The 19,056-nt window shown below is 41.9% G+C and overlaps 1 protein-coding gene across 1 annotated transcript in view; it reads right to left on the bottom strand.

The window, feature by feature from the left end:
- Window positions 1-10,442: 10,442 nt before the first annotated feature.
- The window catches only part of LOC147709894 (uncharacterized), a 162,732-nt gene continuing 154,118 nt past the window's right edge, over window positions 10,443-19,056 (bottom strand). The window contains exon 3 of the mRNA XM_086928339.1: window positions 10,443-17,631. Coding sequence (XP_086784465.1) covers window positions 15,177-16,640 — 1,464 coding nt within the window. The 5' untranslated portion in view covers window positions 16,641-17,631 and the 3' untranslated portion in view covers window positions 10,443-15,176. The remainder of the gene's footprint in view (window positions 17,632-19,056) is intronic.

Raw genomic sequence — 19,056 nt, 5'->3', positions numbered from 1 at the left:
GCCCGCGAAATGTAGACATCCAGACCCCTTTCAAGGGGAAGGGGCCGGTCTGCGGAGGGGTGGGAGCCGGGGTGGGGGGGGCGGGGGGGAGAGCCATCTGGTCAATCTCAGGCCTCTGGAGGCAGTAAAGGGGGTGGTGATGGACAGAATATCTGAATTAATCAAGAAACTCATACCCAGTCAAAAGATCAGGGCTTGATCCATCACCGTTTTTTTAGCTCACTGCATCACCCCAGTTCAGAACCTGGCTATATGCAAATTAGTCTGACCCCATGCCTCATGGGAACAGGGCAGACCAAACTACCAAGCCAATTCTTCACTGGAATGGAGACAAGCTTCCGGGGACCGGTTTCTGGCATTTCAGCCGTCGTCGGCCTGGCTTGCTTGAATCCTGGTGATGCAGTGAGCAAGGGACTCATGTCTGAGCATACCCTGCCACACCTGTAGTGGCCAAAAACGATTCAGAAAAGGGGGTGGTGATGGACAGAATATCTGAATTAATCAAGACACTCATACCCAGTCAAAAGATCAGGGCTTGATCCATCGCCGTTTTTTTAGCTCACTGCATCACCCCAGTTCAGAACCTGGCTATATGCAAATTAGTCTGACCCCATGCCTCATGGGAACAGGGCAGACCAAACTACCAAGCCAATTCTTCACTGGAATAGAGACAAGCTTCCGGGGACCGGTTTATGGCATTTCAGCCGTTGTCAGCCCGGCTTGCTTGAATCCTGGTGATGCAGTGAGAATTAATCAAGACACTCATACCCAGTGTTTTATTATGATTTAAGTTCTATACCTGTACACAGGAAGAAAATTAAACATTTGAGGAGTTGAAATGAAAAGAAAAGAATCTTGTATCGCGCAACTAAGCCCGAAGGCATCAAGGCGCCTAACAGCAAAACCATAGGAACAAATGAACAGTAACTAGGGGTACGCCCTTGCAAACAGCCATGTTTTCAGTGCTTTCCGAAAAAGCAGAACGGAAGACTGAGATTTAATTTCACAAGGAAGGGTATTCCATAACTTAGGGGCAATTGAAGAAAAAGCCCTACCCCCCATTTACTCCTACGGAAGTGAGGAACCACCAGCAGGTTCTTTGAGGAGGAGCGTAAGTCTCTGCCCGATACATAGGGTAGCAGCAGTTTCTTGACACCCCCGCACCCTTACCAGAGAGTGCACTGTAGGTCAGGCAGAGCATTTTAATGATGATCCTCGATTCAATAGGAATCCAGTGTAAGGCCTTCCTGGCTGCCGTTGCTGACGCTAATCAGGGAGCTTCCAGAACAAATTTGGCTGCCGCATTTTGGGCAGTCTGAAGACACTGTATCAGGCTCTTATTCATGCCGGTGTATAAGGCGTTACAATAATCAAGTCGCGAAGCGACAAGTGCTACCACCACTTGCTTCCGCGCCTGAGGAGACAGGTAATGTTTTATTTTTCGGAGTATTTTAATGATACCCCAGCAGGTAGCAACAGTTCTGTTAACCTGCAGAGTCATGGAGAGGGCGGGTTCAATCAATACTTCCAAGTTCCGTGCCGACTCCATAGGAGTAGGACAGGTCCCCAACGAGGGCGGCCACCATTCAGGTGACCAGATGTTATTGTTTGGGCCAAACACCAAGATCTCAGTCTTCTCACCGTTCAACTTTAGTGAATTGTAAATCATCCACTGGGACACTGCTTCCAAGCAGTTCCTGAAGTTGAACGTTGACGAGTTACCCAGATGGGAACGGGAAACCAAGATCTGTGTGTCATCAGCAAAAGAGACTACCTCCATCCCAAAAGATCTAACCAGCCTGGCAAGCGGGGGTCACGTAAATGTTAACCAGGGTCGGACTTAATGACGACCCCTGTGGGACCCCACATTGCAGAGATATGGAATGGAGATAGGAACTCTCCCAGCTTAACCCTCTGTTCCCTCTGGTCCAGAAAGGAGGCCCGCAGACTCAGAGCCGCCCCTTCCACCCCTATCTCCCTCAGGCGAGATGTTAAGACCGAAGGGGATAGTGTATCGAAGGCGCTGTCAGGTCCAAAAGGACCAGGACGGTGGTATGTCCCTGGTCTACCTCCATGCGGATGTTGTTCAGAACGACCGTAAGGGCTGACTCGGTACTATGGTGCCTCCTGAAGCCGTGTTGAGATTGATCTAAGAGACCCGAGGAGTCAAGAAATGCCGCCAGATGTTGATTGAGGTGAGTCTCCAGCATCTTTGCCGGAGCTGGAAGCAAAGAAATGGGGCGATAATTCTTAAGCACCTCGGGATCTAGTGTAGGCTTCTTTAGGAGGGGCTTGACCACCGCACTCTTCCATTAAGATGGAAAAGTGCCCTCTCTCATAGCCCTATTCATGATGTCCAGCAATAAGGGCAGTAAGGAGTCTCTGCACTCCTTCAGGACTTTAAGGGGGCATGGGTCCAATGGGGACCCGGACCTTGTCTTATTTAAGAGCAGGTCAAGCTCCTGATAAGATAGAGGTGGAAACTCGGACAAACTCATAGAGGTGGTAGGGAAAACCTCCTTCGAGAGCGGAAAAGAGGGGACGCAGTCACTTTCGACTTACTGTAATTTTGGACCTATTACTGATGAGATGATTAGAGACCAAATTATAGTCCACGTTAAGAGCAAAAACGTCCAAGAACAATTGTGGCTTTTTTTTATAGTCCACGTTAAGAGCAAAAACGTCCAAGAACAATTGTGGCTTTCGGGGATCCAAACTTACAGATGGTTATTGATACTGTCAAAGCTCTAGAACAATCTGAAAGATGGCTGAAATCATTGAGCAAAGACAATTAGAATGCAGAGGATATGTGTAGCATGGGTTTGAGTGGTCCCAGGGCAGGTAGTCAGTCTCTTGTAGCTTTCACTGAAATATTCAACCTGTGAATACCAGCAGTTTACATGGGAGTAATCAAACACTCAGAAGAGGAGACAGGAATTGCTACTGTTTTAAATGTGGCAGCACCAACCACATAGCCTTGTCACTTTTGTGTCCTGCATGAGGTAGAGAATGCAGCAAGTGTGGGCATCTAGGACATTTTGCAAGAGTTGCAGAGATTCCAGAAAATAGGTGGTGCCACAGGCATGTAAGTGATGATGAAGGCGAAGGCAATAAGGGTATAGTTCTGTCCATTTCTAAAGGTATGGATGGATCAGAAATGGATGGTACTGAGGTACAGGAAGCTTAGAGACCACCCAAATGTAGTGTTTGCGTATTAGAAGTAAGTCTAGAGTTGATGGCTGATTCAGGATCACCATAGACTATTGTTACTAAAGACTATTGTGTGTGACGGTTGGGCAAAAAAATATGTTTAGATACGCTCAAGGAGTCTAATGATTGCAGAGTTTTGAAGGTTCCAGGATTGACACGCTAGAATATGAGGGAGTAGATATTGAGTTCAAAGGGAGAATGCGCAGATTAAATTATATGTGGCTGTCAACGGTGTGAATGTGTTGGGGTGGCAAGACCAACAAAACTTGAGCGTTATGCTTAACCCGAGGTGTAAGGATCCTGTGTTACTACAGTCTGAGGGGGAACAAAGGGATGGAATAATACAAATGTTCTCCAACGTTTCAGTCATCATATTAAAGTAAAAGCTAATGCTGTTCCTGTGAAACAGAAACTTAAGGGGGTACCAGTGAATGTCAAACAGGAATTAAAAGGAGTGCTGGAAGAGTTTGTCAACGATGCGATAATTGAAGAGGTAGAATCCTCTGAGTGGGTATCCCCCATTGTTTTGGCTCGCAAACCTTATAAGGGCATCAGGGTATGTGTGGACATGAGGGCCCTTAATGCAGATTTAGTGGTGGAATGTCACCTATTGCCTAACATAAATGAAGTTTTGCGTATGCTTGAAGAGACAAAGTTTTTTCCACTTTGGATCTTAGTTTGGCATACTATCAAATTGAATTTAGAGGAACTCAAGCATTTCACTGCGTTTCTTATTCATCAGGGATTATTTCAATTTAAAAGGATGCAATTTGGACTTGCCTCTGCAGCTTCGTTATTCCAGAGAGCTAAGTTCCACATTTTTAAAGATCTGGATAAATGTGTGAAGTGTTTCCAGTATGACATCTTGATATCTTCTCAAAATGAGGAAGAAAACAGGGAGCATGTAGTTACTGTGTCGAAACTATTGGAAGGTCATGGATTGTTACTGAAGGGAGAGAAATGTAAACTTTTCTGTGAATCTGTTGAATATGTAGGGCACACTTTGTCGGGTGATCGGGTGGTTCCAAAAAATGCTCCTGATAACAAGGAGAAACTTATTTTTTGCAGGATTATGCTAATATTACAGTGAATTCATACATGCTTTTGCTACTAAGAGATCTAAAGAGGACTATAGCATAATTTATATGGACAGACAAACAACAGGTTGCTTTCCAGCAGATAAAAAGGGAAATTGCACATGCTCCCACATTGTGACCTTTTTGTAGAAATGACATGCACTTTTACAGTTTGTATGGTATTGGGAGAGGGTTGGGACTGAAATGTGTTAAAGAAGAATATTGTGTTGCGTTTGCATATAGGACACTGAGTGAGACAGAAAAAAGGTATTCAGTTATTGAGAAGGAGCTCCTGACATGTGTATAAGAAGTTGAGCACTTCCGCAACTAAGTGTGGAAGAGTAGGTTCATTCTTAGGACAGACAACAAGCCACTGGTGAGCATTTTGTCTCCTGGTGGGATGTGGAACGCCACTGCATGGATTTCAAGACTTGCCTCAAGGGTACAGGAATATCAGCCCGATTCATCAAGCGAAATTGCGCTCACAAAAAGGCCAGATTCTGAGAATCTGGCCCTTTGCGAGTGAAATTTTTGCATTTGGGATTCATCATCCCAAATGCAAAAATCGCTATTAGCGAAATTGCATATTTGCGAGGAATTGGATTTAAGGAATCTCTAATAGAGATTCCTTAAATGCAATTCATCAACCAATTTGAAATTGTGAATTCGCAATATTTGGTCGCAATTTACCACGAAGTTTGACTTCGTGGTAAATTGCGGAAAAAGAGAAAAAGGCACTTTAGTGCATTTTTTCTTTTGCATGTTACACACACACGTCCTTTGGACATGTGTGTGCGCAACACCTGTTTAAATTTGCGTTTAAGGGGTGCCACAGGGTGTCCTTTGGACACCCCTGGCACCCTTGAAATCGCTATCTTATTTGCGATTAGCAAATTGCTAATCGCAAATAAGGAATACTCCCCATTCATTCCTATGGGCCTTTTGGTCCATAGGAATGAATGGGGAGTTATTCCTTATTTGCGAATTGCTAATCGCAAATAAGGAATACTCCCCATTCATTCCTATGGGTCTTTTGGCCCATAGGAATGAATGGGGAGTTATTCCTTATTTGCGATTAGCAATTTGCTAATCGCAAATAAGGATTGTGTAGGAATCGCATCTTATTTTGCGATTCCTACATGAATCCCATTTTGCGAGTCTGTAATAGCGATTCCTTATGAATCGCTATTAAAGACTCGCAAAATGGGTCTTTGATGAATCTGGCTGTTAAACTTTGGAGTAGAACATGTGCCATTTTAACGTAACATTACAGCTAAATGTTTATCCAGGTTGCCGTGTCCTGATGAAGGTGATGTGGAGCGTGATGATATTGAAATGATTACGAAAGTTAAGGATTTTGTGGTTGTGGAGTTTGCTGGATTGTCAGAGGAATTATATAAACAATGGTTCTGTCGGGTTCGGACAGATTGCTGCCAAGATTAAGTAAGTAATTTACTCAGTACTTCATTAATTATCAATTGAGCCAATCAAAACAGCGAACAAAATAACATTACAAATCCAAACCTTGTCGGGAAAATTAAAATTATTTTATGAATTATTCATATTCATAGATACCCTGTTTTCATTTGAAAAAAAAATAGCTGTACTGCAGACAACGGCGCATCAATTTGGGACAAGAGTGAAATTCAAGTGCTCAGTGATGTATTGTGCAATTGTGAATTCGTGACTTTCTGTACAGTGGGGAAAGGGGAAGGGAGGATATTTAGCCAGCAGGACTTTGAATTGAATTGAATTGAATTAAATTTGAATTTGTAGAGCGCGAATTGCCGCCCTGAGGCGTCCAAGCGCTAGTAATAACCAAAACCTACCGGAGAGACAGAGGAGGGGGTTGAAGTTAAGGAGGTGAGTTAAAAAGGAAGGTTTTGAGCTGTTTGCGAAACGAGGTGAGATTAGAGTTGGCTCTGAGGTGAAGTGGAAGGGCATTCCACGTCCTGGAGGCATTGTAGGCGAAGGACCTGCCGCCGGACCTGGATCTTTTTATTATAGGAGTCACTGCTTCTGTTGGGCGTGTAGTGAGTGACTAGGCTGCGAGTAATACTCGGACCAGTGTCCCAGAAGGCTTGATGGGCAATGCACATTGCTTAAAAAAGAATTCTTTGGCGGACTGGTAGCCAATGGAGGCTAGCCAGTCCGGCCCTCACTGAATGTCTGCGAGGGATCTCCAGCAGTAAGCAGGCTGCACAGTTCTGCACTATCTGCAGCCTGCACAGAGTGTAGTCTGGGGCGCCGAGATAGAGCATATTGTTAAAATCAAGGCGTGATTGTATAAGCCCTTGTATAGCCACCTGTTTGGCTTCCATGGGAAGGAGGGGGAAGATTTTCTTTAGCATCCTCATGATGCCAAAACAGGTGGCTGACAGTTTCGTGGCTTGCATATTGAACGATAGGGATCTGTCCAACCAGACTCCGAGGCTCTTGATACTGTCTTTGGGAGTTGGTGGAAGACCCAGACACGGGGGCCATAGGGCATCGGGGAGGCGGAGATCTGGGGGGCCTAGGAGCATCAGCTCCGTTTTGTCCCCGTTCAGCTTGAGGGATGAAGAGGACATCCAAGTCTTCACCTCTTCTAGGCACTCACTGAGTCAGTGAGACCACCAGCTGCGTGTCGTCCGCATACGAGATGATCTTAATCCCGAAAGGACGGACGACCTCAGCCAGTGGCCTCATGTATAGATTGAAGAGTGCGGGGCTCAGAGAGGAACCCTGGGGGACTCCACACTTCAGAGGTCTGCTGGAGGAGACGGACTCACCCTCAAAGACTCTAAAGGATCTATCCTCTAGAAAGGACTTGAACCACGACCAGGCTTTGTCCTTAATCCCGGCACAGGACATACGGTACAGCAGATTGTCATGACTGACCGTATCGAACGCTGCGTTTAGGTCGAGGAGGATCACTGCCACTGATCCTCCTTGATCCAGGATTATTCTAGCTTCCTCGGTGACCATGAGGAGGGCTGTCTCGGTCCCATGTTTCGGTCTGAAGCCCGTCTGTGTGGAGTCAAGTAAGTGAGTATAGTTGGTACCGTGGGCCACGTTAGTTGGTTAAATCACAGACTGCTTGTAGTTGGTCCAAAAAGATTTTGTGTCGACGTTTCAACCCTAGGAATGCCCTATTTGTGGGTCACTGCGGGTCTTCGTCAGAAATGGGGGCAGGGAGGGGCCAAGTGAGCAGCCTCTGGTTGCACACCTAGGGTTCTCCCAGGTTGTGTAAATAGCTTGATCCCTTGTCTTGCGGATAGCCAGGGCTCCCATTCCCATGCAGAGTAATTCTGCTGTAAACCAATTAGTCAGCAGTCTCAAAACACCTCAGTTATCAGGTTTTATCCATCTAATGCAGTGGTGTGTTGTAAATTGAATCGATCTTAGATCAAGTTGTGGATTCCCAAAGGTAACAAACGCACCATGCTGTCTGTTCTAGTTTCTAATCCGGGTGGATTGTCAGAGGAAGCATTGAAAAACAGATGGATGAAGATGACAATTTGCAAATGGGTAATAAGTACTTAGTCATTGGAAGGCCTAAAGAGAAGAGTGGTATCACTCAAACACAACCATTTTCCATAGTTTCAGAAGAATTGGTTATGGAAGGGGACTTATTATTCAAGGGGGGAAAGTGTGTTCCTCCTGCTGGAATGTGAGGACGGATTTTGGACTTGGCTCACCAGTGACATCTGGGAATATCTTTAATGAAGAAACTGGTTAGGTCTGTTTTCTGGTGACCTGGATTGGATAGAATGATATACCTCAGGCCTCAAAAAATCCTAAAAATGTTACTAGACAGGCAGGTCCAGTGACTTTAATCTACTCAACATAATTATAATGCTCTTGACCCATAAAATGGTTTCAAATTATGTGATCCTGGGCAAGTATTTTAATGCACTGAGACGCCATTTTCTTCTTTATCGCATAAGAGAGAACCTTCAAATATGCGAGTTCAGCATGTCTGCTGTAGAGAAAACTATATTGTTTGATTTAATAGACTAAACATTTGCTCCATATATAATACAAATCTAGCCACAAATAGGATACAAATGACAGCTGATTTGCCTCAGTTCATTAACCGCATTGTCATCAGCGTGTGGGCAGGGATATTTCTCAAATCATGTTTAAAAACTGTCACTTTTAATAAATACATAACTAAAATATAAAGTAGCATCACACTGTCATTTGCAATCAGCGCATTTTACATTGAAATGCCAACAGAATTTCCCACTGACATGTGGTTTTAAAACTATATAATGTACAATGGTTGGAAATCGAGTTTCTGAAAATATTTGTCATTTGAACATCAACAAGTAAAGTGTTCTGATTTGTTTTGCTCCTATGTAAACCTTTGTTTGCATCACACTTATGAATCACAAAAAAAGTTATTTCATAATTCTTGATGTATTTTGAAATACTTGTATTATTTATTTACAAGCTGTTTAAATTTTGTGTTAGAAAAAAGACCTGACATTTTACAGGCTTTTGCTTCACAATTCTTGTCAGATAGCTCACTTGACAAAAAGCACTAACTATAATAGGAGAAAGAAAAGTAAACACAATTTTCCAGGAACAGATAAATGGCATTTGACCTCTGTCCTTGAACGGACAGCAAATGTGTCAAAACAAAAACAAGATTTATAGGTGTTCGTTATTGCGCATTCAGTTTCTGAATCAACAGAACACCTGTTTTTTCCAGCTTAACGGACCACTAAATGCTAAAAATAACTCTACCTGATAAAATCTCACTGGCAATTGCGAGTGGATTTTTCAAGGTCAGGACCTGCTGGTAATGGATTGCGGTGTGTGTTTGAAAAGTGATAAAATGCTCATAGTGTTTAATGATCTACTTAATCCGGTTTCCTGGTCGGTCTCACCTAGGGAGAAAGTGGCTTTTGATATATCTGGTCCTTTTAGCACTCTACCTCAGGAAGCAATTATCGCCCTGATCATGATTGACTATCATTCTAAGTAGCCAGAGGTTAGATTTGTGCCACAGATGACTTCTAAGGCTGTGGTTGAATTTTTTAGAGAAATATTTTCTCATGAATGTGGTCTTGAAGTGATGGTGACGGACAAAGGTTGGTCTTCTTTCTACATGCCATTCGGCAAGTTCTGAAAGGTCACCAAGGATAGCAATCTTCTTCAATCTTCTTCTTAGTGGGATCCAGGGCGCCCACTGCAGATGCCCCATTTACTCTAGCTGGGAGATATTCAGGGGCTGGTTTCCCATGCCCTCTTGTTATGGATGGTAATTTTAATTATTATGTAAGTGAGTTTATTTTCTTTGTATAACATGCTTTGTTTATCTATTGCATGTTAATAGGTTAGTGTTTGTTTAAGAGTGCCAAGTGTTCCACTGTAAATCTGTATTCTGGAACACTTGACTACATGTCCGTTATTAGAAGACATTGGATTAAACATTCCTGTTGTACTGTGCTGCTGTAAAATAAGCTATCATTTTTGTATACTCCTGTTTCGTCTTTACAATTCTGCTTTTTCCCTTCATAGCAACTGTCTGGGCCCTTATTCCAGCGATCTAAGTGTCATCCTGGGCAACCATGGACCTTGTTGTGGCACAGATCCACTCAGGTAACCCCAAAATATTCAAATGAGCCTTGAGCTCCACTTCCTTCCAGGTAGTCTGTGCTAGGTCAATACCACGCAAACAGTCCACAGGCATGGCAGGGCTCACTGCAAATTTCAGAAGACCTGAACCCCCCCACTCAAATGGAACAAGGGCCACTGGATACTGACCCTCTCCGTTGTCAGCCACCACAACCTGGTGGAATGCATTGGGTATCATGTGCTCTGGGGACGTCGGCTCACTCCTTACCATAGTCCTGCTGGCACCAGTGTGCCTCAGAGCCTCTGTTGCACAGATCCTGCTGGTAAAGCAGGTCTGTGTATTATAATGACAAGACGTCAGAATGTAGGGACTCCGTCTGTCTACAACATCAGTACCGGTCAGTCCAATCTGAGACTAGCTCATAGTGCCTCACCTGACCTCCTAACCATTCCACAGAAACAACTGATTTTGGCAACCTCGAACATGACACTCTGGTCCCCAAGGGAACCGTGGAAACAGATCTTACCACTTTCGCTGTTCACTCATGCATGCCCATGGTAGACACAAGAAATACAAAGTTTGTTTACAATACATTTATTGAAACTATCGTAGTCTAACAGGTAACAAATGTGCTGCGATTATTAGGCAAATTAGGATAAAACAAAGTAACCAGCATTATACAAAAAGAGGATAAATATCCGACCATGGCAAATTATCTATCTATCTAGATGTATCCTTACTCTTAGAGCACAGTGTTGGTGTTATTTGTAAGATCTCTGGGATTAGCCGAAGACCCTATACTTGATAGTGTAGTCTGGTGGTCAGCATCAAGAACATAAACTCAGCTTGCACAGGGCTGCATGTCAAGCACTGCAATCATTCCAGCACAGTCTTCATCGCCGGAATACTCCTTTCTGACCACCGAGAAGACAGGTTACATTTTATATAATAATAACTGCTGTGTTGGAAAATGCATCTGTGCAACAATGTTATGTCTAAGCATTAGAAGCTTTGGTTTAATTAATAATGTAAAAGAACACCCGATGTTGTTATGTATTCCGTCTAGCCTTGCATGAAATGTGCAGGCTGTATCCCAAGAAGAGCCACTAAATAACAAGCAACATGTACAGCATATTCCTAGAATAATGTCGCAAAAGCAAATATGTGACATACGACCAAGCAAAGCAGAGTTCGCCGAAAATGTGAAAATAAGGGACAACCACAGTGGGTCCAAAAGGGACATCACTACACTTCCATACCTTGCCCATTGACGGTGACCTATGGTAACCCCACTAAACTTCCCAGCATTAACTGAGACAAACTCCTCCCCCAGCACCATACTCACCACCCCTGGAACTTTTCCTCCAGTGGCAGGTTTTTCTCTTTTTGAACACTTGCCTGGGTAGGTTTTCTTCTGGTGGCCGGATTATGAATGGGAATTTTTCTCTTATTGGTTATTTTGGAGGCCTAAAGAGAATTCCTTATTTTTGTCTCCCGCTTCTTCTGTTCGGAACTCTAACCCCTTTTGGGAGTTCCCCTCAGAAGCCTTCTTGGATACTCTCATGCTGGTCCAGATGCCCGCCTCTTCAGCAAGCTTCCTGAGGTCAGAAAGCTTGGTATCAACCTGGTGTTGGCGCAACTCTAGATAACAAATACCAAGCAAGAGCTCCTTAAAAATCAAGTTGTACAGCCCTGAATACTCCTTAAACTTACTGCCCCTCACTCAGTCCTTCAGTGCCTTACAAGTATAATCCAAGAAATCCATCCAGGCTCGTGATGTGAGCGTGAGGCTAGCCTTGAACGATTGCCTATAGTTTTCAGGGCTCAACCCAAACTTACTAAGATGACCTTCATTACAGTGAAGAATGTCTGGTCCCCACTTCTAGTGTCATGAGTGTATCCCTCCCCACTGTGGATATGTACCGCCATAAACTACCACCCCAAGTCTCCTCTGGGACTTATTGCACTCTTATAGCCGCTTTATATATTTCAAAACACTTAGCTATATCATACCCTACCACATAGCCGGGCCCCAAGTCTTTGAGAATACGAATTCTGATTTCACTAGTGGACATTTTGGGATTGCTGTAGGGCTCTTATGTCCAGTTCATTTAGATTAAGCTCACGGGCAGTTTCTTCTCCTCAAGAGCTGCTTGCATTTTGGTAAGCTCCAGCTTGAGCCTCCTCTATTCCCTCCTGCCTTCCAGCTCCTGAGGACAGGTTCCTGGCAAATGAAATGTTGCTGCCTGCTCTAGGAGCACCAGCTGCGTTAGACCTAATGCTTGCTTCCCTCTCCTCAGCCAGTTCCAAGACATTATCTAGGCACCTCATCTTCCTCCATAATTTCCTGCTTCTCCTCTTCTGAGACCTTAGACCCTGTATCTTGGACCGCTTCCCAGGCTCTCAAAGCCTTCTGCAAATCCACCTTTGGGGTTTAGCCTTTCATAGACACTTGAAACTCCTTGCAAAACTCTTTACGCTGGGCCACAGTATAGGATTCTAACTTGGCCAGTTCAAAGTTAATTACTGCCGGTGCAGATGCTGCTTCTCCAGAGGTAGACATGGTTTAGCAAAACACTAAAAAGCCAATTGGGGGGAACTAAAAAATCTCAAATTGTCAGTATAGAGTTGTAGTGAACAATGAGTTACTTTATGGTATTGCACAAACACAAGTCCTATCCTCGCTGCTGATCACCATTGTTAGAAATGGGGCTTCTGCTTGGCTGAGGTACCCTCCATGTGGCAACCGCTATTGCACTTACCTCTCCAGTATCAGTCCCCTATGGGACCTGGTTCACTGCTGTGAATGATCCACATGCATTAGCCTGAAGCATATATACCTATGTCCTGATGATGATCCCTGGAACGTGTTTGTAAGGGATCAAAACTATGTTGATTGTACACACCTTGACACTGTCTTATGTATTATTCAAATAATTGTGCTATGGTGTTTATGTTCATATTAGCTTATTAAACTGCTTACTTGTCTCCTAGCAGTAAAGAATGGCTGAGCCTCTCTTTCCTCTTTTGTTTAAATTGTAAGTGTTTGTGTTTCAATTGATTTTTTCTTTAATAAAAATATATTAAAGTATTCTTGTCCGGATGGACAAACTACTACAGATCTCATTGCATTTCTATATTTTTTCCCTTTTTCACATCCTTGTTTTGTGAGGGACTGCTGTTTGTATAAAATATACGTACCCAAGGTCCCTGACCAATTCAAATTGGTTTCCCTTGTCTACTCATAACACTTTCCAAAAGTGGCATTTCTAAAATAGTAATGTTGAATCCATCTTTACCAGTAAGAAGCATTTACCATCAATATTTCAAATACATAAAACAGGGTACAGCTACTGCTTTCTAAACAGGAATTACAGCTTCAAAGTTTATTAAGGAATTCCTAATGTAAACTTATGAGAGAAGTAGGCCTTACAGTATTGAAAAACTAATTTGGGTGTTTGTCACTACCAGGACATGTATAGATAAAAAGTACATGTCCTAACTTTTACTTACACATCACCCTATGGCCTACCTTAGCAGCAACCTATATGTAGTAACAGGGAAATTCAAGGCTTGGCAAGTAGTTTTAAATGCCAAGTCGGAGTGGCAGTAAACTGCACACACAGGGCCTGCAATAACAGGCCTGAGACAGGTTTGAAAGGCTACTTGTGTGGGAGGCACAATCAGGGTTGCAGGCTTACCAGTAGCATTTAATTTACAGGCACTGGGTATATGATATACCACTTTACAAGGCACTTATAAGTACATTAAATATGCCAATTGTGTATATACCAATGACGATACTCAGATTGTAGTGGCGAATACAAATCAGCCGAGTACCATTGGAAAACAATTTCATGACTGTACGGCAGCAGTCAGCACCTGGATGAGCAGTAACTGCTTTAAACTGAATTTCAACATAACTGAGGGGAACTGTTCGAAAAGTATCCCTCTTTTTGGCCTCCGAGTTGGTGGCCAGAAGAGTTGGGCTATTTAACTAAGCTGATTGATAAAGATAAAAACTTTTGGAGTGATCGTACATAACAAGCTCTGCTTTTCTAGTTAGGTTGACGCTTTAACATCATCCACTTTTCTATTTTTAGAAAGATCGAAACAATCTTAGATTTTATTCCTCCTAACTCCCCAAAAAGTGTAACAACGACCTTTAAATATGGCCAGGCCAGACTACTGCAACAGCCTATATCTGAATTTACAGCAACATTTAACAAAACTGAAGGTGTTGCAAAATACTGCAGCAAGAGTACTCTCACACACCCACATTTACCTGGGGGAGAAATGTTATTTGAAAACTGCATTGGCTGCCAGTGAAAAGCAGGACAAATGTTTATGAACTGTGCATTGCTTACAAGACACTACATAACTTGGGATCCTCCTAATTCACTCACATGTTTAGGTGGTATATACCCATTAGGACACTTAGATCTGCCAATTCTAAATCCTTGGAAGTACCCAGGTTTAAAAAAGATGACTTGGGGAGGCAGAAGTTTCTTCACAGGAACTATTGTGGCATGGAATGAACTTTCTTTGAATATCCGTACGGTCACAAATGAAGAGCCTTGAAAACCAGGCTCTTCATTATTAGACAACAGCAAGGTCACTAGGAACCTATTAAGCCTAGATCAGGGAGCTAGTGCCAGGACACCTCAGGGTAAATGTGCGCTCTATAAATTCAATGAACATAGCATTACCATGTTTAGGGGAGAAGCATATGTATTTTAGCACTTGTCATCAGTGGTAAAATGCTCCGAGTCCTAAGACCAACATAAAGAATCAGCAAATAGAGGAGGTAAGCAGGAAAAGGTCTGGGGATAGACCACCCTAAGGCTGACAGGTCTAACATATGGTTTCTCCCCATGTGGATTTTTTGATGTCACATTAGATCGCTCTATTACACTCAAGGCAATTGAATGGTTTTTCCCCATGTGGATTTTCTGGTGTTGCAATAGCCCACATTTTGTCTTGAACGCCTTATCACATTCAGTACATTTATATGATGTTAGACTAGTGTGCAGTGTCTTATGTATTATTAGTCAATTCTAGTAAATGCTTTGCCACATTCAGCACATTTATATGGTTTCTACCCGGTGTGGATGTTTTGGTGTTGTGCTAGTTGTTGCCTTCCAAAGTAGGCCTTGTCACATTCTATGAATTCATAAGGTTTTTACCAGTGTGGATTTTCTGGTGTTGCACTAGGTTTTCATTTGAGATAAATTGTCACATTCAGAGCATTCATATAGTTTCTTGTCAGTGTTTAGTTTCTGATGATTCATTAAGCTTTGCTTGGTAACAAATGCTTTTTCTCATTCAGTGCATTCAAATGTTTTCACCCTAGTGTGGGTTTTTTGATGCACTGTCAACTGCGTCTTTCTAATGAATGCCTTCTCACATTCAGTACATTTAAATGGTTTCTCTGTAGTGTGGAATTTCTGATGAACCGTTAAGGATTCCTTTCTACTAAATGCCTTGCCACATTTAGCACATTCATATGGTTTCTCCCCAGTGTGGATTTTGTGATGTCTCATTAGGCCTGCCTTTAAACTGAATGCTTTATCACATTCACTACATTCATATGTTTTCTCACCAGTGTGGACTTTTTGGTGGATCAATAGCTGTTCCTTTTTAATGAATGCCTTGTCACATTCAGTACATTCATACGGTTTTTCCCCAGTGTGGAGTTTCTGGTGATTCATTAAGTTTTGCTTGCTAATTAATGCCTTGTCACATTCAGTACATTTATATATTTTTTGTCCCGTATGGACATGCTGATGTTGCATTAACAGTCTCTTTGTAACAAACGCCTTATCGCATTCACTACATTCATAGGGTTTCTCCTTGGTGTGAACCATCTGATGGAGTATTAGGTTATGCCTAGTAAAGAATGACTTAATGCATTCAGTACATTTATATGGTTTTACTCCTGTGTGGACTTTCTGGTGGTGCACAAGCCGTACCTTTCTAATAAAAGCCTTATCACATTCAGTACATTCATATGGTTTCTCCCCAGTGTGGATTTTCTGATGTAGCATTAGCTTTGCATTTGTAATAAACGCCTTGTTACATTCAGTACATTTATATGGTTTCACTCCTGCATGGATTTTCTGATGTCGTGTTAACTCTTTCCTTTTAATGAATGCCTTGCCACATTCAATACATTCATATGGTTTCCCCCCAGTGTGGACTTTCTGGTGCCACACAAGTCGATCCTTTTTAGAGTAGGCCTTATCGTATTCAGTACATTCATATGGTTTCTCACCTATGTGGAGTTTTTGAGGTTGCAATAAATGTTCTTTCAGTCTAAATGCCTTGTCAAGTTCTGTGCATTCATATGATTTATTACTAGTGTGGACTTTCTGATGAGATATTAGGTTTCTATTTGTAAAGGAAGACTTATCGCATTCAGTACTTTCATACGGTTTCTCCCCAGTGTGGACGTTCTTATGCTTCATTAGCTCTTCATTTGTAATGAACGCCTTGTCACATTCAGTACATATACATGATTTCTCTCTTGGATGGACTTTCTGATGTTGTATTAACTGTCCCTTTGTAATGAATGCCTTGTCACATTCAATACAATCATGTGGCTTCTCCTCAGTGTGCACTTTCTGGTGCTCCACTAGTGGATCCTTTCTAGAGTAGGCTTTGTTGCATTCTGTACTTTCATATGATTTCTCCTCAATGTGGATGTTCTGATGTTGCATTAGCTCTTCATTTGTAATGAACGCCTTGTCACATTCAGTACATACATATGGTTTTCTCTCCTGCATGGACTTTCTGATGTTTAATTAACTGTCCCTTTGTAAAGAATGTATTCTGACATTCAGTGCATTCATGTAGTTTGTCTCCTGTGAGGATTTTCTGATGTTTCATTAGTTTTCCCTTTCTAATGAATACCTTGTCATATTCATTGTTATCTTTTTGTTTCTCTCCAGTGTGGAGTTTCTGATGATTCATTATGTTTCCTTTTTAATGAAAGCCTTGTTGTATTCAGCACATTTATATGGTTTCTCACCAGTCTGGAGTTTTCGATGTTGCATTAAGATTGTCTTTTAAAGTCAATGCTGTGTCACATTCAGTGCATTCCAATGATTTCTCACCGGTGTGGAGCTTCTGATGTCGCCTAAAGCATTTCTTTAGAATGAAACCCTTGGCACAATTAAAACATTGGATGACTTCCGCTCTCTGTGTTCCGCCTGATGTATGTTTTGAAATCCTTTTTTTTAATAAAAAGTTTTCACATAAAAAATATGAATAAGAACTTTCCATTATGAGGATGGTGAATTAAAACCGATATCTCTTGTTCATCACTTCCTTATTGGATTCAATACATTTGCACAATCTTGGTAGCATTCCAATGTGCCAAAGTCAAGCATTTAAAATGTCATGCTTTTATAAATTTTTCCAGGAATGCTTTTGTTCATAGTGTGGTCGTGTATCTGTGTATAACACAACATAGTTTAGAGCTCCTTCAAAAGTTAAATGCTTTTAAATGTATTAGGCACAAATTGCCACTCCAAAGTGCAGTATTGGCAGTCAAATAAGATCACATCTCTTGGAAGCACTTCCAACATAGCAACAATTTTAGACCTTGCTTCTGTAGTTTTAGATTCTTTGTGCCCGAAAATTCATTCTTGAGACCTTATTGCTGCCATGGGAAGTTGCATTTACCTTAAACCTTGTAAAAACTGTTGTTACACACAATTTATTTCAAACACTTTAACGTTTGATCCATTTTCTTTCATGTCGTATTTGTTTTACCTGTTGGGGTGACAAAAACACATTTTGAAAGAGTTACAAGTTAATTCCACATATGTTTGAAACTGATATGAAGGCAAAATCAAATATACGCATAAAGGACATAAATGATGAAAGGATGTGTACAATAAAACTGTTTCAGCAGTTGAACTTCTTTATTTAAATTAACTGGTAGAACAAACCGCACTAAATATCAGTTGATCATGAAGGAGAGTGAAAGTCGGTCAGTCCTACATCCAACTGCCAAAAAGGACTGAAATTAACACTCTGCTCCCAACAGAACGAAGGCAGAGGGAAACCGACAGGGGTAGAAGCAATGTAACCACAATAAAACAACTAAAATTAGTATATATAACAATGTGTGGCCACTCTGATCCCATCTCTTCCACTACATGAAGTAGATAGGAGGTTCACATCTAGGAAACATACGTCTCTTACTACTCCATGATACTAATAAAAATTATAAAAGTAATGAAGATTAGAAGGAATGTCGCTCAGTGAATTTGCAAAAACATAATAGGGTTAAGTCTCAAGTAAAGAGACTATTCCTACCTTCTGCTATTTCATATAAAACAGTACAAGGAAATGAGGGGTGTTCCATAAATTCACCCCAATACATCCCACCCTATTTATTTATGTATGCCCATATGCCGCTTTATGTGCCACATGCAGCACACAGATAACATAACATAACATGTGTATTTGTAAAGAGCATGTTCACCCAGAGCTCTCTTGGCGCTGAATAACAGATGTTCATTGTTACCCAACTCAATTGTACTCTTTTTATCGACCTCAGATAGATGAAGGGCTGAGTGGACCCGCCGGAATTTGAACCTGTGGCCATGAGGTCGAACACAGGCCCCTGCAATTGACGCATTAGTCCACTGAGACACCAAACCCAAAACCACAGAGATATAGAGGAAAAAAACAGAGCAGTAATTGGGGAAGGAATAATAAACTAATATACAGAAGTAGCTTATTTTTAAAAATACCCTGCAAAGCGCAGGGCAGAACAACAACACAGGGAAACAATTCTCACAAATCAGTGAAGTCACTGACATATTAGAAGGTGCTGTGCATTTTAGAGTGAAAAGAGGAGGACCTATTATGAGACCACTGCCCACAAAGGTTGACTTTCCCCTAGCGTTTCACTGAAACTTAGACTATGCCTAAAACTTCTCTTTCCGTATAGTTTATTTATACATCTACAGATAACTGGTTTCATAATAAAGGTTATAATATTGCCTTAGTTAGGAAACTAAATGTATTAAAGTACATAAGAAGCATAGTATTTAAATAATAATACAAACAGATGAGTATAAATGGATTACAGATAGTGAATTATTGGCCCTTCAAGTTGGCCCTGGTGCTGCCCGCTTCTTAAGTGGTCTCATGCTTTACCCTTGCATGCTCTTCACTTTTACCATT

This window comes from Lissotriton vulgaris, chromosome 6, assembly GCF_964263255.1.
Source record: "Lissotriton vulgaris chromosome 6, aLisVul1.2, whole genome shotgun sequence".
Lineage (NCBI taxonomy): Eukaryota > Metazoa > Chordata > Amphibia > Caudata > Salamandridae > Lissotriton > Lissotriton vulgaris.
This window is presented reverse-complemented; position numbering and strand designations above follow the sequence as displayed.